The sequence below is a fragment of the Coregonus lavaretus genome (genome assembly GCF_964263955.1).
Source record: "Coregonus lavaretus genome assembly, chromosome: 21".
NCBI classification, from domain to species: Eukaryota; Metazoa; Chordata; class Actinopteri; order Salmoniformes; family Salmonidae; genus Coregonus; species Coregonus lavaretus.
This window is the reverse complement of record NC_140008.1, coordinates 4,943,738-4,967,710: the sequence shown is the minus strand read 5'-3', so window position 1 is coordinate 4,967,710 and position 23,973 is coordinate 4,943,738. Positions and strand designations below refer to the sequence as shown.

Here is a 23,973-nt window from a genome sequence, read left to right as displayed (position 1 = left end):
TATGGGGGTAAATACAGGGTGGTAAATTGTGCATGGGCCTGAAACCATGCTTGCACCATATGAGCATGGTGGAACCTGACATTATCCCACACAATGACATAGGTCACACCATCAGCTCTACAGACCTGATCGAGCTCATCAAGGAAGGTTAAGGAGAGCTTCATTATATGATCCAATACGAGGTCTGCGTCCCACCACACCATCTTCTGATATAGCCGCACACATGGTAACGTTGGCCCCACGTTGTCCAGGTACTTGGGATGGTTTCCCGCTGGCCAATGAAATTCTGACCTCTTCTCCTTGTCTTGGCCAGGTTAAAGCCTGCCTCATCCAAATATATGAATTTGTGATGGTTGTCATCAGCATCCAGCTCCATCACCCTCTAAAAATACATTTTGGAAAGAGATTTACTGATTACTGTACAATGTAGAATTATTAGGGAATTTTATTACAACAGTCATCTTGAAACTGAACATACCTGAACATACTCAGTCCTCATTTTCTTCACTCTGTCTGCATTTCTTTCAAAAGGCACATGGTTAAGTTGTTTTAAAGACACCTGGTGCCTTTTCAGCATGCGTGCAATGGTCGGCAAACTTATGGATTCCACATTGTTAAACATATCTTCATTGTCAAAGATATGCTGGCGATTTTCTGTAAGGCGAATATCATTTCTGGCCCGAACCAAATCGACCACAGCCTGCTCTTGTTGGTCAGTCAGAATTTTGCCTCTGCCTCCCCTATTTGGCCTAGTCTCAATTCTACAGGGAACATTACAGTAAGAAGACACTTGGTCACATCACCTACTCTGTGATACACATTGGTATGCAGTCATTTGACAATTGAGAGTAGCATAATGTTTAGTGCATGCTGACGACTTACCGGTTCTCATTGCGGAAAGTTCTGATTATTGAGGCCACGGTTGACCTTCTGAGGTTTGGTTGTATCATTGTAGCGGCCTCACTCATTGTCATGCCATGATTTATGACATGGTCTACAACTATTGCTCGGATTTCATTGCACTCTTTACTGTTGCTGCCGCTGTCTTGGTCCGTGGCCTTGTCCTCTACCACGTTCCCCCACACCTCTCAAACGAGGTCCACGAACACCTCTCAGAAGTGGTGCTTGTCCCCTGCCATTCCTTTGACCAACACGTCTTCCTCCCACCACTGCTTGACCTCTATTGAGACCTGGATCACCTGCCGGCTCCATGTTACAGTACGTATCGCTATGGTGTTGCAAGTGGATCCCAATCAATTCTTTATATACTCGTTCCACAAAGTGAACTCAATCATCAGTAACGAGTTGGCAGAATTGGATAAGCAATTACAAGGGCCTGTATCCATACAGTGCAGTACTGTCAATACTGTAAATAGTCTGAAAAGGTGGTACATGGGACCATAGAAACGGTGTCTGATAAAGAATGATGATTAAATATTACATCCATAGATAATGTAGTCTAATTGGTTCATGCTCCACGCTAATTGGTGACAATGAATCTCGTTACTTTGAAACTTTCATGATCTAAACATGGAATATTGTTTGTCTGTTTCCATACAACTATGCATTAAGAGTAATGCAAAAGTTACTTATCATTTTGAGCAGTTGTATCAATTGATAGTTGGATAATTGTAATGAAATGAATAGACACTCATCTGAAATGCAATGTGTGAATTGCCTTTTGAAATAGTAGTACTTTGATGTTACGTTGTGTCATATTGAACAGGTGATTTTTGTTAAATGAACAAATGATCTTAGTTTTATGTGTATTGTATCCAAGCAATTGAAAAATGTGTTAGAGTTTTGAAAAATTTGCATTTTGATCATTGGTTGTGACTTTTGTGTCTAGAGTTTTGAAAAATGACGTCAAGGTTCTGAAATTAGTGCCAAAGTGATTGTAAAAAACTAATATTCTAATGAGGCAACCACTAACATTACAGTATGATATTCTAATATGCTAATGAGGCAACCACTAACATTACAGTATGATATTCTAATGAGGCAACCACTAACATTACAGTATGATGTTCTAATATTCTAACGAGGCAACCACTAACATTACAGTATGATGTTCTAATATTCTAATGAGGCAACCACTAACATTACAGTTGATATTCTAATATTCTAATGAGGCAACCACTAACATTACAGTATGATGTTCTAATATTCTAACGAGGCAACCACTAACATTACAGTATGATATTCTAATGAGGCAACCAATAACATTACAGTATGATGTTCTAATATTCTAACGAGGCAACCACTAACATTACAGTATGATGTTCTAATATTCTAATGAGGCAACCACTAACATTACAGTATGATATTCTAATATTCTAATGAGGCAACCACTAACATTGCAGTATGATATTCTAATATTGGAATGAGGCAACATCTAACATTACAGTATGATAGTCTAATATTCTAATGCCAGTGAGCAAATCTCCAATCTCCACCCTATTCCCTATGTAGTGCACTACTTTAGATCTGGTCAGAAGTAGCATAGTGCACTACGTAGGGAGCAGGGTGTCATTTGGGCCAGAGTCAGTAACTCCCCTGGGTATGAATTCTCTCTCTATCTTATCTGTCTTCTATATTATGTTCTCCTCTCCTCCTCTCTTCTCTCCTCTATTCACTCTATTCTATCATCCACACCACATGCCAGCTTCAACACAATCCATTTACAAGTTAAAGACACACCTTGGAATAAATAGCAAAGGAAAACTACTACTAGATGTATTTTTTATTTCCCATCACCATGAATCATATTTAATAACTGAACAGTAGCAGACCTAACTTCATCTGTTCCTGACTCTGGAAAGTGGATTAAAAAGACCATCAATCTCCAATGATAGTAAAGTACAATTCTGAACATTACTGATATACTGAGTGACAAGTCAAGATAGCTGATGTTTTTATTGTTTGGTTAATAGCACCACCTGCTGGACAGGTTTAATGTTGCTTGACTGAGCAGTACGGGAGAATAAAAGATGCCAAATTTAGGGTCGGTTTCCCGGACATCTCCATTGAACATGCTTTTTAGTCTAGGACTAGGCTTCATCTGTGTCCGGGAAACCAGCCCATATAGTTCAATTAGCAAGTAAGTAACACTACCTGTTCCATGATACTGAGGAAAATGACATTGAGACAGAGAACCAATTGAGAAAACATATCAATGGTTCTGAATGCAAACCAACATACATTAACAGCATACATCATGATTAATGTAAATGTATAAGATTAAAACGTTGCACTTACAAATAATATGAATGCATTGAATTGTAATTCATAACATCTTCTGAAGATCAAATCAATCAAATAATTGTACATAAAAACAGAGCAGAATGAATCATCACATCTGGGGACCATCACCATCAGCATGACTAGTATCTATGTGGACCCTACTACAGTTTAACCAGCTCAGCTATAGACTACACCAGCATGACTAGTATCTATGTGGACCCTACTACAGTTTAACCAGCTCAGCTATAGACTACACCAGCATGACTAGTATCTATGTGGACCCTACTACAGTTTAACCAGCTCAGCTATAGACTACACCAGCATGACTAGTATCTATGTGGACCCTACTACAGTTTAACCAGCTCAGCTATAGACTACACCAGCATGACTAGTATCTATGTGGACCCTACTACAGTTTAACCAGCTCAGCTATAGACTACACCAGCATGACTAGTATCTATGTGGACCCTACTACAGTTTAACCAGCTCAGCTATAGACTACACCAGCATGACTAGTATCTATGTGGACCCTACTACAGTTTAACCAGCTCAGCTATAGACTACACCAGCATGACTAGTATCTATGTGGACCCTACTACAGTTTAACCAGCTCAGCTATAGACTACACCAGCATGACTAGTATCTATGTGGACCCTACTACAGTTTAACCAGCTCAGCTATAGACTACACCAGCATGACTAGTATCTATGTGGACCCTACTACAGTTTAACCAGCTCAGCTATAGACTACACCAGCATGACTAGTATCTATGTGGACCCTACTACAGTTTAACCAGCTCAGCTATAGACTACACCAGCATGACTAGTATCTATGTGGACCCTACTACAGTTTAACCAGCTCAGCTATAGACTACACCAGCATGACTAGTATCTATGTGGACCCTACTACAGTTTAACCAGCTCAGCAGTACTATTATTGAGCCTAAACCCAGGATAGAGGGGCTGAGTGAATGTGGTCTGGACTCTGTGGAGGAGGGTCATTGTGTCAGAGACACTGTAGAAGGACAGAGTACCTGCCTTGTGATCCAGGTCCACTCCTACTCTGGAGGACTGAGGGCCTGATACTTTAGTCTCAACATTATTGTGTATGAAACAATAATCACCTCTATAGCACACTAAACACCAGGACTTGTCATTGAGTCCAAATCCACCATCTCTCCCTGTTCTGCTGATGTCTTTATATGAGACTGCTGTATCAACCCACTCCCCACTCCACTCCACCTCCCAGTAACAGCGTCCAGACAGACCCTCTCTACACAGAACCTGGTAGTAGTTTGTGAATCTCTCTGGATGGTCAGGATATGGTTGGACTTGGCCTGTAACGGTCACCTTTCTGTTCCCTTCAGACAGAGAGAGGAGTGTGTGTGCTGTGTTTGGGTCCAGTGTGAGCTGACAGGAATCTGGGAGAAGTGCAGAGCAAAGACCAATGAGGGGAGTTAGAACAATAAGTTAAGTCAGATACTGTATCTACCCTGTCTTTGATTAGAGCACAGCAGAGATCAAATCAGACACCATATTCCACATGTATATGACTAGTAGGGAACTTTCGATGGTCTAAAGTTGATGTTGTTATTATTTTCAACACACCTGTAGTGGAGATCTTGGTCCATTCTCCTTTAAGGACGTCTTCTAGTTTCTCTCTCAGTTCAGACACAGTCTTACTCACATCTCCAAAGTACTGAAGAGGACGGACAACGATGCTGGGTAAGTCTGGAGAGAGACTGATAACTCTGGGGGGGGGGGGGGGGGGAAGAGAGAGAGAGAGAGAGAGAGAGAGAGAGAGAGAGAGAGAGAGAGAGAGAGAGAGAGAGAGAGAGAGAGAGAGAGAGAGAGAGAGAGAGAGAGAGAGAGAGAGAGAACAGAACCAAATGATTGAGAGTTTTAATTTCATATCACATGTAACAGGACAGTTTATTTACCTGGAGGAAATGGATGTGATCCTCTGTGTGTGATAGCTGCTCCAGCTCAGTGCTTCTCTTCCTCAGCTCAGCTATCTCCTGCTCCAGTTGCTCCAGGAGTCCTTCAGCTTGACTCACTTGATCCTTCTCTTGGGCTCTGATCAGCTCCTTCACCTCAGAGCGCCTTCTCTCAATGGAGCGGATCAGCTCAGTAAAGATCTTATCACTGTCCTCCACTGCTGCCTGTGCAGAGAGCTATTAAGAGAGAGAGAGAGAGAGAGAGAGAGAGAGAGAGAGAGAGATAGACTGACTTGTGTTACTTTAATGAGCCATCCTCATTACACTAACACCCCCACCTCTAAAAGCACATTGCGTGACACCACAACCTCCACACAATCACATTATACAGTACCCAACACCACAGTACAATACACCAACCAGCACCACATTCCAACCGTACATCCAACCCCTCCTCTCCAGCCGTACAGACAGCCCCCCTGAGCCCCCATACCTCCTGAAACATCTCCACACTGTTGATAATTTTGTACAACTCAAACACAACCCTAAGGCGTCAACAGTAATGGCATTACTCTGGCAACACAGAAAAAAGATGATGAACAGTCTGTCATTGCAGAAAACGGACACCCCTCCCCAACTCCCAGGTCAACCCGAGCCAACCAGCTATTGGTGTCCAGGGCTCCATGTAATACCCTCCACTGGAGGACCCCTGACCTTTCCAGCACTGGGAGCTTATAGAGCACCCTCCACCTATACCCTGCCATGCTCTCAGCCCCCACAACCCCCTGCCACTGATGCCCCTTCACTCCCGCTAAGCTCCTGATGTGTCTAACCTTGACACTGAGGGTGTACAGCACCTTACCCCCCACCTCCTCAAACTCCCCCAGGCTCAGAGTGTTAAAAGTCAGTAAGTGCTCCGGACTCTCCTGCCAGTCCCCAGTCTCTGCTGTCACTTGCAGTGGTGGAAACGGTGGTGGCCCCTCCTCAGGCTGCTCCAGCCCCCTCCTCACTGGGTCAGGCAGAGCCTCCTGGACCTCCCCCATGACTCTCTCCAGCAGCCTAAGAGACGTTTGTCCCGCCTGCTGTGCCGACTCTTGGGGGGTTTTCCACAACCCGGCAGCCGCAGGTCTGCTAGTCTCTTGATGCCTGCTGCCATTAAAGGTCCCTGCAGGATGGCTGAATGAGTGGACCTCAACAGGATCAGTGGGTTGTGGAAGATGGGCTCCTCCCATACCCACGGCCCAGGCACCACACCCCCCTCTGGTGTGGGCCTCAGCAGCTGCCAGGCCCTCAGTACTGCAGCATGGAAATCAGAGACCCCTGCTGTATTGAGTCTCTCCGGCCGCATGGTCTCTCCTATCATTGCTACTCAGACGACACACAATTCATTTTCTCCTTTCCCCCTTCTGATAACCAGGTGGCGAATCGCATCTCTGCATGTCTGGCAGACATATCAGTGTGGATGTCGGATCCCCACCTCAAGCTGAACCTCGGCAAGACGGAGCTGCTCTTCCTCCCGGGGAAGGACTGCCCGCTCCATGATCTCGCCATCTCCATTGTGTCCTCCTCCCAGAGTGCAAAGAACCTTGGCGTGACCCTGGACAACACCCTGTCATTCTCTGCTAACATCAAAGCGGTGACCCGATCCTGCAGGTTCATGCTCTACAACATTTGCAGAGTACAACCCTAGCTTACACAGAAAGCAGCACAGGTCCTAATCCAGGCACTTGTCATCTCCCGTCTGAATTACTGCAACTCGCTGTTGGCTGGGCTCCCTGCCTGTGCCATTAAACCCCTGCAACTTATCCAGAACGCTGCAGCCCGTCTGGTGTTCAACCTTCCCAAGTTCTCTCATGTCACCCCGCTCCTCCGCACACTCCACAGGCTTCCAGTTGAAGCTCGCATCTACTACAAAACCATGGTGCTTGCCAACGGAGCTGTGAGGGGAACGGCACCTCCTTACCTTCAGGCTCTGATCAGACCCTACACCCAAACGAGGGCACTACGTTCATCCACCTCTGGCCTGCTAGCCCCCCTACCTCTACAGAAGCACAGTTCCCGCTCAGCCCAGTCAAAGCTATTCGCTGCTCTGGCACCCCAATGGTGGAACAAGCTCCCCCCACGACACCAGGACAGCGGAGTCACTGACCACCTTCCGGAGACACTTGAAACCCCACCTCTTTAAGGAATACCTGGAATAGTATAATAGTTATCCTTCTACCCCCCCTTTACTACCACTGTCTTTTGTCTAAACTAACACCTGACTTATTTCACCTGCTAGCACTGACTTGTTTAAAGAAATGTACTTATTGTGATCGAGATGTAGTTGTCCCACTGGCTATCCTAAGTTGAATGCACCAATTTGTAAGTCGCTCTGGATAAGAGCGTCTGCTAAATGACTTAAATGTTAAATGTTAATGAAGAGCTGCTGATCCAGACCCAAACCACCAGCCCTCCTCAACAGAGCACATGCTGGTTCCCTCCAGCCCACCTCCGTAGGGTACAGTAGCAACACACGTCCTGTCCAATAATTTCCCAGACCTTTTAAAAAAAAATCAGAGGCAGACCGTCTGAGAGACGGCAGCTGAGAGTTTGTGAAAGGCCAGGGAAATGTCAATTTGATTTCTCTGTGACAGAGAGTTTGGAAAGGTCTGTGAGCAGAACCTGAGAACACCCAGGATCACAGAGTTCTGCCCTCTATAAATCAGAGTACAACTCCACAGCAGGCTGCCTCATCTCCCCCACAACAGAAGTTACCCACCCATCAGGCTCCCTCATCTCCCCACAACAGAAGTTACCCACCCATCAGGCTCCCTCATCTCCCCCACAACAGAAGTTACCGACCCATCAGGCTCCCTCCTCTCCCCCACAACAGAAGTTACCCACCCATCAGGCTCCCTCATCTCCCCACAACAGAAGTTACCCACCCATCAGGCTCCCTCATCTCCCCACAACAGAAGTTACCCACCCATCAGGCTCCCTCATCTCCCCACAACAGAAGTTACCCACCCATCAGGCTCCCTCCTCTCCCCCACAACAGAAGTTACCCACCCATCAGGCTCCCTCATCTCCCCACAACAGAAGTTACTCCCCCTTCTGCTGTCCCCACGTCTCCCAAAAGCCTTGGAAGCTTGAGCAAAAAGTGACATCTTGGAAGAGCTTTACATGGAATTTCCAATAGGACACCTGCCTGGGCCCTGGTGAAACAGAGAACTGAGCCCTGTACTAGGTGCAGACACATTTTGGAAAGCAAAGACAAGGTCATTGATTTTGGCTCTAACCACTAACAACCTACCCTTACACACCTCTTTTGCTACCCCTGCAATAAGATTTGTGCCATGGCTCAGCACCTGCGCCCCCTTCCACCAGACCCCCAATACACTTCATTAATCACATCACTGTTTGTCTCTTGCAAAAAAATCTAAATCTCCATAAGAGGTGGGAGGGAAATCACCACAATCAGAAACCAGTAGAGAAGCCCATAAAGCCGCCATGCCAGAAAAAAACATCAATTTTAGCAGATTCTGAAGACATGCCCTTAAGAACCCATGACCCATTTTCTCAGCCTATACCGCTTCCTGGGTGAGAGGACACTAAACCCCTCATTCTTCATCACGTGTTGTACTGACCTTACAAACCTTCCAGGATCAATCAAATAAGACTCCAGCAGAACCTTATTTTTCCCCTTTAGTCTCCATCAGGAACCTAGAAAGTTCTCTCACCGTATATACTGGGCCCTCAGCCTGACTGGCTGTCAGCTCTGGATCCAATGAGCCGTCTGAAAACGAGAACGCCTTGTCCTCCGCTCCCGCAGACTCACCTCCCTCCTCTTCCTCCTCCTCCTTTGGCAAGGTACTGTCCTCCTCCCCAGTCTCTGCCTCCCTGCACTTCCCCCCTGATCAGTGCCTCTTCCCCAATGACAGGCAATATTTCCTGGGATGAGCCCACAAAGCCTTTGCCCACCGGAGTCTCTGTTACTACAGAAACCTGCCTCAGCTCATGTAGCCCAGCTGCAACCTCCCCACCACCGCTTTCTCCACGGCCTGCGCACCACCACTTGACCCTGCTCTACTCTCCTCCTTCCTGGTACCACCACCACTTGACCCTGCTCTACTCTCCTCCTTCCTGGTACCACCACCACTTGACCCTGCTCTACTCTCCTCCTTCCTGGTACCACCACCACTTGACCCTGCTCTACACTCTTCTGACTGGAATGATCCTTAGAATTCAATAAATAGAACAAGTCAAAATTCACTGAAGGCTGTAAAACGGCCAAAGAACATTGACTGAGCTGGAACACTAGCCTGAGGCCAAAGCAAATGAATTGAAGCGAACCATCACTGAGCCTCTTCTGACTGGAATGATCCTTAGAATTCAATTTTCCCTAAATGGCACCAAAAAATGTCTACCTTTTTATTTCACCACTACAATCTGTTTTTAGGACGAAAAGTGTGCTTATGTCTGCATTACCAGGAAGTAGGAATTTTTTTAAACTTCTGACTATTTCTGGTCTAGCGATTGATGACAGCAGAGTACACTGCCCAACCTGATGTCATTAGAAAGAGGAGATTCTGTCTGACTTGAAATATACCATTGTGAGATATTTTGTGAAATAAAGAGACATACCTATATTTCCCATAAAGGAAACAATGGTAACAACCTCAGAGTTCCAGAAGTACATGTTTTTTTTTGTACGTTTTAACTACGTTTTTACATCGACAGATTTAGGCACTTAACCCTAGTCGTTCTGGATAAGAGCGTCTGCTAAATGACTCACATGTAAATGTAAACTAGGCCTCTGTGAAAGCGTGGCAATAACTTATTAACTTTACATTATTCACAGACAGACTCCTCTGAAGGCAGGCAGGCAGCACACTCCTGAAAACTAACTGCTCAGCAAAGTAAAGGCTCTTTTGAGAGCTACCAGATTTATATAAAAAAGCTCATTTTCAGTGTGTGTCCAGTGTCTGTTTATATGTTAAGGGGGTGTTACTTTGGCAGATAATGTCACCCATCTAAATATATATATTATTTTTTAGATAATTAACTAAATGTATGGTGTTTTTGGTTTATGTCAGTTTCATTGTTTGTTATGCTATGAATTGTTATTTTATGGTTGTAAGTGATCAAATGAACTAGAACATTTTATATTTAGCAATTTTGAGCAATTACTACTTTAGTAAGGATACACTTAGTAAGGATATACACTTTATTCAGTACTACTGCTGTTGCTAAATAATTCCAATAGATGGCAGCATAAATGACATTTCAGAAGATTAGTTTAGTTCTCTCCCTGGATACACCACCACTCCACCTCACAGGAAAACTCCTGCCTGAGCTTTTTAATGTCCCTTTCCACACTGCTAACGCAAGAGGAAGGACTGAAAACACATTACTGTGAAGTAATATAATGATGATTCATGTTTATTATTACCTGTTTTTATGCTAATGTTTTAAAATTATACCTCATTACTATAACGATTATCAAAAAGCGCGAACATTAATTCAGTCACCTCTGGTCGACAAAAATGTATTTTTCTAGTACATTAATTGTCAAATTCATCAACCAGCACAGAGCCACTCTGCCTTCTCGAACAAGTAGCCAACTCAACAAGCCCCGCAAAAAGTTTGTGCCGTCAGCGGCAGTGAGCACTCTGCCTTCTAGCACAAGTGAGGGGGATGTTGAGGTACATTTTCTAACCGCGATGGTTGCATGATTTATTGGTGGGCTGGAATCTATGAGATATTAAGATGATGTCATAATGCATGTTTACTAGGGTTGAGGTTAGCACATCTGACTAGTGATTATTTGGCCGGGGTTCAATACCTGCTAGAGTTAATATTTTGTTAATCTCCCAAAAGCAACACAGGCCTAATACGAGATATATAGCTAACTGTAAAGTAATGAGTGACCTTTTTAGAAAATCATAGGACATAGTCTTTGGTTGCATGCTATTTTATGCTTGTAGCCTATAACTGATGCTTTGTGGTCTTATGCAGCCATCTATTGGAAATATTTAGCAATAAAAAATTATTAATTCACGTAAAGACATTGGTGAGGCAGCTGAGAAATAAAGTGTATTTTTCTTATTAATTCTGGAGATCAGTCTCAAACCTGCCCCACCTATGACATGCCAATTGCTGGACTTTCACATAGAGGTTACTAGGTCACACCCAGTTCAAACCATATTTAAAAAATAAAACAAATGTGTTGTTTATCAAGTGTTCTGCCTTGCAATAATACATATCATAAAATGACTAATAAAAGGTTACATAGGTTTTATTTAAAAAATAACAATAAATGCTTTTTAGTACTATAATGGTATTTACTAACATAAAATTATTACTAAAATAGTTTCTAAAACGTGTTCTAGGCTACCCTACCCTAGAATTAGGGTTAGGGGTTAGAGTTAAGGCTAAAATAGGTTATAAGTAGGGTTATAGTTTCTGTATAGCACTTTGTGACATCTGCTGATGTAAAAATGACTTTATAAACACATTTGATTGATTGATTGTTAGGTTTAGGGTATTTAAAGCAAAGAAAATGAATAGGTTTATAGCTCTCTTGCTCCACCCTGTGGCATTCTGTGGGTACTACATACCTCATTCACAACACTTGCTAGGCTCATCATCTGAGGTAGCAACTGTGTCAGATCTATAAATCAATGAGCTACACCTATCCATTTAGTTTACAACTCAGTGAACCTGCGCAGCATTAGCTCAATTCAATGCCAACGAACTTACAGATTTCGACGCATATCAAATTACCCAGCAGTAATATAGAAACAATAAATAAATAACAACAATTAAAAGGTTATTTCTTAATTGAAAAAATGTATTCTGGCTGTTTAAATCGACCACATCTTGAAAAAGAGGACGGATATGCGTTTTGTTTAGGTTATACACCTTTTTCTGAAAGAAATATGATTAACTGTGACCAGAAAATGTTTAATGTTTGATTGCTATGTACCAACCATATGTAGCACTGTGGGTCACCACAACGTGTACCCAGGTGAACAGTGAGTTTGCTCACCAAGTAGTCATAACCTTGTTAATAATAAGTTACCTGAGGTAAAGCTACAATGTTAATACGGGCTGGTCTCATTACCAACAATAGTGAAGCTGGCATTGTGACGCAGAACAATGGGCTGGGAATAGAACTTTCATTAGGCGAGTTGGTGCCACAGAGCTCAATACAACTAATAGGAGCTGGCAGGGTGAAACATGCCCTATTATTTCTAACCTACGGCAAGCATCTGGGACATATGGTAATATTATGAAACTGGGCTCCATGGCGGATGCAATTAAGTAATTTTATCAGAAAAAGGCGTTAAAAATGTATTGTGTCCAGCCTAGTCCTAGCCCCTGCTGCCGGCTGGTCGCCCTTGTCTGCACTAGCATTATGCCGAACATCCCCACACTAGAAACACCGAAAACTATCTGGGCTAGCAAACCCTGCGTTCCACCCCTCCCCTGTGTAACCTTGAAGATTGTTAAGAAACAAACATTGGTCTACGAAAAGAGACAACATGTTTAACGGACTACACTTGCCACCCAGCCGAGAGCACACGAAAACCACTTGCAAAATTACCAAAACGAACCAACTACTTGTCTGTTCGTACGTAATAAACGGAGGCAGATTAGCCACCACAACTCTTGTCGAAAGAGGCGACACACCCCTCACAAAAATCCCACTCGCAACAAGACAAACCTTTTTCATTAACACAACCACCGCCTTGTTCATTCTGGATGCAGATGTTCCGCTCCAACCTGTTCGCCGACCATGAGCAAAACTTCCTCCACACCTTTCTCCGGAACGCACCAGAAGCGACAGCGTTTCTTCTCCACTCGGTTGAGGCCATCACGCCGCCCTAACAAACTACCCCTACTCCCCCCTCAACTCTAAACGATAAACAGTGGAAACCAATAAACAAACCCTCCACCATGAGAAAATAAATTCAGAAAATAAGCAAGAACCAAAAGAAAAAAGAATAGTAGCCCTCCTCACGAACCACAAAACTCTCACACAAGCAACTTCTTCTTCTATGATATAATGGCGGTCCACAAACCAACGTTAAAGGCGCATGCCGCCACCTACTGTGCTGGAGTGTGTGGTCAATCACGGTTTCCATCATTTCTAAATCCTCCTACCTAACTCAGTACTTCTGAGAAAATAAAGAAGAGCCCTACTAACTTCTAATAGACCCTCCCCCATCCCCAAAATCCCTTCCAAACCCCCCCAACCCCGTCCAACCTCAATGACCCTACACTTCAATCTTTCCCTCTCTTCAACATACTTACAACAATATAACAACACATGCTCCACCGTTTCATCGATCGTACCCTCCAGACTCAAACTATTCACATGCTTGCCAACCAGATGTAATGACGAGATCAATGTACAATGTCCTAAGCGCAATCGAGTAAACACCACCTCTTCCTTCCTAATCTGACTTTTGAATCTTGGTCCATCGACCTTTCTGTAAAACTGTAAACTATTCATATAAATGTCGGCCCTTGTGCTCAGAGTACCATCTCTTCTGCCACACATCTATCAAAATGGCTCTGATCTTACATTTGGCCTCACCTCTACCCAGTGGAACATTAATATCAATTATATCTTGTTTCAAAGCTCTTTTAGCTAACTAGTCTACAATTTCATTCCCTTCCACACCTTCCATACCAGATGATAAACTATTCAATACAGACAGAGAATCTGAGCATACTATAATTCTACCAGGTTGTACGTCCTCCACCCACTGGAGGGCAACTATTTTGACCAACAGTTCAACTGAGTATACTGACAGTTCATCTGTTAGTCTTCTACATATCTGCACATCAAATTCAGGAACGTAAACACCTGCTCCTGTGAGCCCACTATCTTGGTCCTTGGATCCATCTGTGAAAAGCAGTAAAAAAGCATAAAAACTTCCACCAATGTAATTGTCAACCAGTTTCACTATATCACTGACTTCTGACCAATCTTTCCTTTTCTCTACCAGGGTTAGATCAACAACAGGGTCTGGGAGTAACCATGGAGGAACATCCCCTATCACCACAGAAGTGCCAACCTCCAACTCCCTCAAACCACTCTCATCAGCAAGCTTTCCAACTGCCCAACCAAAACCACTGCCTTGTCTACTAGTATATTCCCAAATCATCTAGAACAGTAGCAGTGGGATGCTCAACCTCACAGCCTTTCAACCTAATAAGATAATGACCATTTTTTACGCCGTACATACAAAGGCATCTCACCTGCCTCCACCAGTAAGGCACATACAGATGTTGATTTAAATGCACCAATACATATCCTTAAAGCTATATACTGGATTCTGTCCAGCTTCTGAAGCCAAGTCTTTACCTCTGTTCCATAAACTGTACACCAGTAATCAGTTGGCGTCCTGATCAGAGCTCTATAAATATCCATCAACGACTGTATGTCAGCAACCCATTCATAATCAGAGACCCACACAACCAACTACCGTAAAAGTGATGGAATGAGAGAGCCAGAGACATCGTTACAACACTGTACATAGCCATAATTTAGCATTTCTTCTTCTTTTTTGGAGTTTAACGGCGGTTGGCATGGAAAAATAAAAAAATAAAAACAACAAAACAACAAATCTTCTGAAGTCTAATCTTGTATGCCCAAATACTTCTCTGCAGCTGCCACCACAACATCTTTTTTCTTTGATTTACGTTCCATTTGTGCCGTACAGTTGATAACCATTGCTATGAATGCTAAGAAGCTATCTTTACTAAAGCATATATCACTCGTTGGCCTATCCCTCTGTGCTGGCACAGATCTACTACTCACAGGGATCCTCTCAGGATCTCTCACCCTTGACCCATCCTCCTCTACTTTCTTCACTGCCTCAGCATACGAAACCTTCTGCACTACTCTGATTCTAGGCACCTCAACCTGCCTCTCTCGCACCGGACACTTCCGATCCCCAGCAACATGGGCATCCCAACAGTTGACACACACAACTTTATCCACCGAAACTACACAATCCTCTATCCCATGCCCTCCTGCACACTTCCCACATCTTGGAATCTCCCTCCTCAGGGACGGCTTGTTCAATAGGGCGATATGGGCGACGCACTGCCAAACGGGAAAAGGAAGGGATTTTTTTTCTAATCAATTATATCACGGCAACAGCAGTTATCAGTGTTCACGTCTGATCTGCCAGCCACTAAATGTCAAATCAGGCTAAAGTCGTGCTTCAAATGTCCCCGCCTGTTTTTTGGGCGATTTCAGTCAGGTTGAAAATCGCCCAGAAGTCTCTCATAGCCTGTCATGTAAAATCTATTTTTTTCACATTTCAAAGCTTTCAATACATTCTCTATGGGTGTCTGTGGGCTTGCACTTACGCGCTTTCGTCATACGTGACGTCACCATGAACGTAACTAAGACAATAGCGGCTAGCAGCGTCTCTGTTGCGATCTGCAGTGTGGCGTTATTTTATGTTTTTAATTTGTAGACTTAGTTTACAAACATTCTGCCAACCATGGATTTCCAGTGGTTGGTTTTGGACTGATCTTGTTGATCGTGTACATACCCGCTACGAACGGACTAAATAATGAAAACGCTGCTGGCAGCGGAATCCCAATACAGCTGGGAGACTTGGCTGGATGACAGAGTCCCGGACAGAGAAGTGGAGCCGGCCGGCTTCACCCTGGTCAGAGCGGACCGCGATCCTGGTAAGAGAGCGACTCTGTACCCCGACATTGAACTGCTTTCTGTGTCATTGAACCTTACTATCTGCCCCGTGAGTTCCCCCAATTGTTTGTTACCGTTGTGTACTGTTGATAATCACAAGTTTACTGGAGAACTGAGACCAAGTAGAGACTTTGGACAGGGTGGATATGGTATAATAAAGGCAGTTTATTCAGAGGTAAAGATATCTGGAATCGCGTGCACGGACTCGTTCGTCAAACTCTTAGGGAGAAGAGAGCCCCGAAAACATTGTGTGCAGACATTTTATACAATAAATGATGTAGGTTGAATCTAGTAGTTCTGATCTTCTGATTGGTCCTGATGAGTTGGGCGAGGTCCCCTCCACTGTTGCATTGGCTCTGAGTCGGGTTCTCTGTCTTCAAATGTTCAGCCTAAAGAGAGGGGATTTTTGTGTGTGTGTGTGTGTGTTTAACAGTGATGATGTGTGTGTGTGTGTGTGTTATCAGTGATGATGTGTGTGTGTGTGTGTGTGTGTGTGTGTGTGTGTGTGTGTGTCCTCAGAGCAAGAACTCGTGAGTTGGAAGAACTGAGAGACCTATGGCGTGGGTGTTGTCCTTGGCCACCTGCTGACAAGGCTGACAAGATAGGACTCTTTTGTCCATTGTTATAGGATAGGAACAGCATTGATTGAAAACAAACGCCCAACACAAAATGGGTCATGCACAAGATTTTAGTCAGACCAAGCTATAACATTATATATTTACTACGACAGTACATTCAACCAAAAGCTAATATAACAAAGGCATCAGAGATTATTTATAATCTGTCACAGAAACTGGAATCCATCTCCCCAGATCAGTCAATAAATGCTTCTGGTATTGACTTATATGCTGCCCCTGTCTTCATGTTGTTGCTGGACATATCTTTTTTAAAATGTGTGTAGGTCACCTAAATCATCAGAAAAATTGCCCCTCCTGAGAATTTTTTCAGGAGCCGCCACTGTCCCTCCTACAAACTGCTGCAACATAACCATAAACGTTGCACCTGAAAGAGAGCAGTGGATTCGGCACAAAGTTCTAACAGGATAAATGATATATCCTAACATGACTTTATCGGGTAAAGACTCAACACTCAAAAGGACTGACAGTGACTCCTATGTTTCACCAAGCACACCACCAGGTCTGTGTTGCACCAAACGGCGGGAATCACAAACACCAGGAATCTTCATCTTCAATTGCTCCACCTCCACACTTAACGCTACCCCAGAAATCACTCCTTTCAATGGTGCCCTGTTCCTAAGAGCAAAGCAAGAAACAGATCTTGACCCAAGTTGCGTGACACGGAGCGCCCACTCCCTCTGGTCAGAAGAAACACAAACAAATATCACAAGTCCACTACAGGTTACCTTCACTGATTCAACTGCACCCAACTCCTTTCCCACCCACCCTGAAACTACAAATGGATCTACCAAAAGGAATGGATCCACTTTCTCCAACAATGTAACTCCTACTGCACCATATTCTTCTTTATCATGTCCATTGATGCCAGGCTCTGTTTCTGAGCTCATCACCACACCTTCTACCTCACTTAACTCTCCCTCATTCATTTCCATTTCACCTCCAGAACTCAGTCTGTTGCACGGCTCACTCTGTTTGTACTTGAATTATAACATTTGATTTTTATTTTTATTAATTTTTATGTCTCTATTCCTTTGAAACTTTTGTGAGTGTAACGTTTACTGTTCATTTCTGATTTGTTTATTATTTATTTCACTTGCTTTGGTAATGTAACATATGTTTCCAATGCCAATAAAGCCCATTTAATTGAATCGAGAGAGAGAGCTCGCTGTTAATGTATAGCAGACATGAGTCGCTCATGGTTACTCATGGTTATGTGAAGAGGTAGAGCCGCTTGCGACTTTAAATCAGTCAGAACAATAGGGAATGTCCTTTTGGTAAAGATGATGGTTTCTCCGGCAGTAGACCCGGGTTCATAACCAGTTAGTTACATTAAGCAGTCTATTCTCTGACAGGGGTCCAGACTGTTCCCAACAGTGGGATTGGATAGGGGCCCCTCTCCCTCTCTCTCTGACTGGAGGAGAGAAGTGAAATGGTGTGTCTCCTCTGGTCAACAATACTCACCTTGAGAGACTCCACAGCCTGTTGGAGCTCCTTCAGCTCCTTCTCTCTCTCCTGGAATCTCTGCTGGACCTTCTGCTGACTCATCCCCAGCTGCCTCTGTGGAGAATCACTCTTCAATGAGCTACCAAGCTTTATTTGTCCACTAGATCAATAGTATAGTAATGTGACATAGGGCACATAGAGAGGAAGGTCTAAAATCTTGAGGAAGTCCCTTTACCATATGACATTTTCTATGTTGCTATGTTAATGATTATAGTTTTTATGGTAGGTGTACATGTATCAAGGGGTAGAGACTGAACTTTGAACTCCTAAAAGGGCATTCGGAATGATAATAGTGTTTGACTTCAGAAAATGGTGATACATTGGGAGCAAATCCAATATACTCAAGGTTTGTGTTCATATTTGTTCTGCCGTGGATTGATTTCATTTGTGTGATCTCATATTCAAACAGCCTTAGTTCCTACTGTAATTACTATTTGTTTATTAGACAGTCACCAACAAGTAGTTCTGGTCTTACCTGTTTCTCAGTCCTCTCTGCTGCAGCTGACACTGTATCATGACCTTTATGTTCATCCATTGTACACAGATAACAGATACACTGCTGATCGGTACGACAGTAAACCTCCAGCAGTTTGTCATGATGAGAGCAGATCTTCTCCTGTAGTTGTGCGGTGGCTTTGACAAGCTTGTGCTTCTTGAAAGCAGGAGATTCATAGTGAGGTTGGAGGTGAGTCTCACAGTAAGAGGCCAGACATGCCAGACAGGACATGAGGGCTTTCTGCTTTCTGGTCCCAGTGCAGAAATCACACGCCACATCTCCAGGTCCAGCATAGCACAGAGCAGGAGGGGGAGCAGCCTGGAGTCCTGTCTTCTTCAGTTTCTCCACCACTTCAGCCAACATGTTATTTTTCCTCAGATTAGGCCTTGGAGTAAAGGTCTCTCTGCACTGAGGACAGCTATAGACCCCTTTCAGAACATCCTGATCCCAGCAGTCCTCAATACAGCTTCTACAGTAACTGTGTCCACAGGGGATGGTGACCGGCTCCTTCAGTAGATCCAGACAGACAGAACAACATAACTGGTCCTGGTCCAGCAGAACTCCCTGCTGAGCCATTTGGACGGTTGTTCACTCTCACACAGACAGACGACACAGAGACTCAGATCAGTTTAGTTTCCTCAGAAGAAAGTTTGTGGGACTTCCTGGTTCTGCCAGAAGGGTGGGGTTAGAGGGAGGGAGGGGTTAGAGGGAGAGAGAGAGAGAGAGAGAGAGAGAGAGAGAGAGAGAGAGAGAGAGAGAGAGAGAGAGAGAGAGAGAGAGAGAGAGAGAGAGAGAACTGTACGCAATGTTAATAGAGACTAAGATTTGTGTTCCTAGGTTTGGGCCCTTAATATGGAATAAATTAAATAGAGTGGTTAGAATATATAAAGGGTTACAGTTTCTATGAAGTACATATGTATAATGCTTTTAATGAATTGTGTAATGCCTTAAACTTATGTGCTATGACACTAACTATAACCATCCATAATAACTAATACGTGGTTGTAAAACTGTACAATGTGTTAAAGATAATTAGCTACAATGGGGGAGGGGGGACTTGAAATGGATACAATGTACTGTAGCTGAAATGAATACCGTATGTATTGACTGATCATTGAGAATGATGTAACACTTTACATTACAGTGTGTTTATTGGTGTGTAATTATTCCTGTTAGTACAGTGGTGTAAAAGTACTGTGATGCCTCATTCTTACACTGTACTAGCAGCAGTAACCCTAGCCAGTAATAAGGCTACTGTAATGGAAAGTGTTACAGGAAATATAAAGGAAGGATTTATACATGTCATCTATGATATACTGTATGTAATGATATGTCTATGTCTTCTAGATGGTGTTCTATACTGTATGTAATGATATGTCTATGTCTTCTAGATGGTGTTCTATACTGTATGTAATGATATGTCTATGTCTTCTATATGGTGTTCTATACTGTATGTAATGATATGTCTATGTCTTCTATATGGTGTTCTATACTGTATGTAATGATATGTCTATGTCTTCTAGATGGTGTTCTATACTGTATGTAATAATATGTCTATGTCTTCTATATGGTGTTCTATACTGTATGTAATGATATGTCTATGTCTTCTATATGGTGTTCTATACTGTATGTAATGATATGTCTATGTCTTCTAGATGGTGTTCTATACTGTATGTAATGATATGTCTATGTTTTCTAGATGGTGTTCTATACTGTATGTAATGATATGTCTATGTCTTCTAGATGGTGTTCTATACTGTATGTAATGATATGTCTATGTCTTCTATATGGTGTTCTATACTGTATGTAATGATATGTCTATGTCTTCTAGATGGTGTTCTATACTGTATGTAATGATATGTCTATGTCTTCTAGATGGTGTTCTATACTGTATGTAATGATATGTCTATGTCTTCTATATGGTGTTCTATACTGTATGAATTCTGAGGATTTAAAATATGAATCTATAATCATGCTTCCCTTTCAATGTCAATGTGTATTTGTAACATTCTAACCCTGTTTACAATAGTGCTTTGACGAAGAAGCTTTCTCCAAAACGTGTCAGCAAGTAATATCACTGAAGGGAATTAATCTGCCGTCCTGCACCTTATTTTACAAACAGTGAGCACGAGAGGGTGGTGACCTGGGGATCTGAGGTACTGGAATGCATTAAAATATACATATCCTTTATAATAAAGCATTGCATTCATATCATCACATTTGCGTAGTGGCATAGAGCAGTAGAGTAGAGGCACTTACAGAAGTTGCACACATGGGGGACATTTTTAGCAGCATAATGGCCGAGAAAATGTTGGCCTTTTATAAACGCATTTCATGCAATTCTATGTCATTTTACATGACGAGACTTTGGTAGAGTATTTGTTAATACCACACAAATGATGGAAATGGCAGACTACACTGACAAACTGAGAATCAGAGATCAATAAAAACGACCTTGTATTGAATCCATCAATAGCCGAGGCCTAGGTGTGTGGAGACACATATTGTAGGCTACAATATGAGGAGGAAATTATAGTCCTAAAAATGCTTTCCAGTTTCACTGACTCACCCAATGATGCACAGCTCCCTCACTGGTGATGGCCGATGCACTCGTGCCAAAAGCCTATCTCTCTCTCTCTCTTTTGTAAAACAATATTTGGAAGTTGATCAAATATTTTGGTGGCCTACAGCATAGTCTAAATAAATAATGAAGTGCAACGCTTGAGAGATGAGAGTTCAGGCTCCTGTCTATCAGAGCAGAGAGGGAGAGAGATCGTAGAAAGTGAATGTCATTGTCACGACTTCGGCCGATGCTGCCTCTCCTCCTTGTTCGGGCAGGCTTCGGCGTTCGTCGTCACCGGCTTACTAACCACTGCTGCCCCAATCATCATCACAATTGTCTTGTCTTGTCAATCACACACACCTGGTTCCTATCCCCTAATTAGTCAGTGTATAAGTGTTCCCTCTACCCCCTTGTCCTTGTGGGGGATTGTTAATTGTGAGAGTAGTGTAGCTCGGTGGAGCTACTCATAACATTGTGTTGCCAGGGTAGATTTCCCCCCTGTGCCTATGTATTATTGGATTCCGTTACAGTGTATTTGCCAGGGATGTTAGTTTGCCCTGTGCCTGTTTCGTTGATCGCTATTGGAGCGCATTTGTGTGTCAACAGAGGAATAAACTCTGTATTCTGTGATTACCCTCCTGCGCCTGCCTCCTTCCACCACACTCATCACAGTCATTCTAGTTATGTGAGAGATAAAGGCGTGCTTCTCACACAGCCACCGTCACGCGTCGGCCACGCGTTTGTCTCCAACATATACTATGCCCACATACTCTAGTGTAGCTGTGGGGCTTACAAGTCTGAATTTCTTACAGCCTAATTTTCAAGACATCAATGTACAGCAACATTTTTAGGTGTCACTGCAGAACACCCTCCATATGCATATGAACACATACTCAGAGGTGGGGCTTACAAGACTCACATTTCATATACTCATAGGTGGGGCTTACAATACTCACATTTCATATACTCAGAGGTGGGGCTTACAAGACTCACATTTCATATACTCAGCGGTGGGGCTTACAAGACTCACATTTCATATACTTTTCAAGACATCACTGTAGGACAAACATATCACAATCATTTGATTTGATATCAGAATATACTTCAAATAAAATAAATCAATGTATGCTACAGCAGAACACATATTATAGTATATAGGCCTCCTGCATATCTGATAATATGAAGCGCATATTCAGATTAACTTCACAGTACAGAACAAGTTTGTAAAGTTTTCCAGAACCTTCCACAACACGGCCATTTCCTGGTGCGTCTTCTCCTCCCTATCTCTTGTTTTGCTCCTGGTGTCTGTGATACATCTGGGTCCTTTAGCAATCCATGACCTCACATAGGGGACTGGGTTGAATTTGGTCAGGGGTGGGCCAACAAGGTTCAGATAGAGTAGCCCTGATATGGTGGAGGTATGCAGAGAGGCGCGGGTTGAGGTGCAAATCAGATTCATTTGAGAAAATCCCTGCTGGCCTTCTGCACTGGAGATGAGGATGGTGCTGACCACCATCAACATCTCTTTAAGTCCATCTGGAGATGGGGATGGTGCTGACCACCATCAACATCTCTTTAAGTCCATCTGGAGATGGGGATGGCGCTGACCACCATCAACATCTCTTTAAGTCCATCTGGAGATGGGGATGGTGCTGACCTCCATCAACATCTATTTAAGTCCATCTGGAAAGTCTCCTTTATCATTACCATCAGTGTCCCTGTACTGCCTGTAGGCCCGTATGACCGTACGTGGACTGTCAATGCCAAACCTCTGGCAGAGAGATTCTATCACTGTTTCTCCATACAGTGCTCCTGCATCCTCTGGCCAGTATTGAGCATAAAGCACCTTCAGCTCCTCTATGAACTGGCTGTATCCTGTATTGTCCACCGCCCGTCCTCCTTGAGAGAACCTTCTAGCCTCCATGTTCCTCGCCAAGCTCTCGAAAAACTCCCTCTGATTAAGGACTCTGTCGCTGGGTCTTCCACCATTCAGTTTGACTCCTTGGAAAGAGTTCTCCTGAATCCCTCTCTGGCTGAGTTGTGTGTCGGCCTGGCTGCTCTGCCATGGCACTGAACACCCTCACTTCCCTGGTGACTGCCCTGTGTGCAGTATTAACACCCTCTCTTCCCTGGTGACTGCCCTGTGTGCAGTAATAACACCATCACTTCCCTGGTGACTGCCCTGTGTGCAGTAATAACACCCTCACTTCCCTGGTGACTGCCCTGTGTGCAGTAATAACACAATCACTTCCCTGGTGACTGCCCTGTGTGCAGTAATAACACCCTCACTTCCCTGGTGACTTCCCTGTGTGCAGTAATAACACCCTCACTCCCTGGTGACTGCCCTGTGTGCAGTAATAACACCCTCACTTCCCTGGTGACTGCCCTGTGTGCAGTAATAACACCATCACTTCCCTGGTGACTGCCCTGTGTGCAGTAATAACACCCTCACTTCCCTGGTGACTGCCCTGTGTGCAGTAATAACACCATCACTTCCCTGGTGACTGCCCTGTGTGCAGTAATAACACCCTCACTTCCCTGGTGACTGCCCTGTGTGCAGTAATAACACCCTCACTTCCCTGGTGACTGCCCTGTGTGCAGTAATAACACCCTCACTTCCCTGGTGACTGCCCTGTGTGCAGTAATAACACCATCACTTCCCTGGTGACTGCCCTGTGTGCAGTAATTACACCCTCACTTCCCTGGTGACTGCCCTGTGTGCAGTAATAACACCCTCACCTCCCTGGTGACTGCCCTGTGTGCAGTAATAACACCCTCACTTCCCTGGTGACTGCCCTGTGTGCAGTAATAACACCATCACTTCCCTGGTGACTGCCCTGTGTGCAGTAATAACACCCTCACTTCCCTGGT

At 43.7% G+C, this 23,973-nt stretch overlaps 1 protein-coding gene across 1 annotated transcript; it reads right to left on the bottom strand.

Annotated features, from left to right (window-relative positions):
• Positions 1-4,921: 4,921 nt before the first annotated feature.
• On the bottom strand, positions 4,922-19,148 carry LOC311148710 (E3 ubiquitin/ISG15 ligase TRIM25-like; the record flags this gene model as incomplete). Its single annotated transcript, XM_084185689.1, has 4 exons — positions 18,519-19,148; positions 18,002-18,097; positions 5,183-5,416; positions 4,922-4,993 (listed from the first exon to the last, which is right to left on the bottom strand). The coding sequence occupies exons 1-4, from the start codon at positions 19,113-19,115 to the stop codon at positions 4,922-4,924; spliced, it is 999 nt and encodes a 332-aa protein (XP_084041815.1). The 5' UTR covers positions 19,116-19,148.
• Between the last annotated feature and the right edge of the window lie 4,825 nt (positions 19,149-23,973).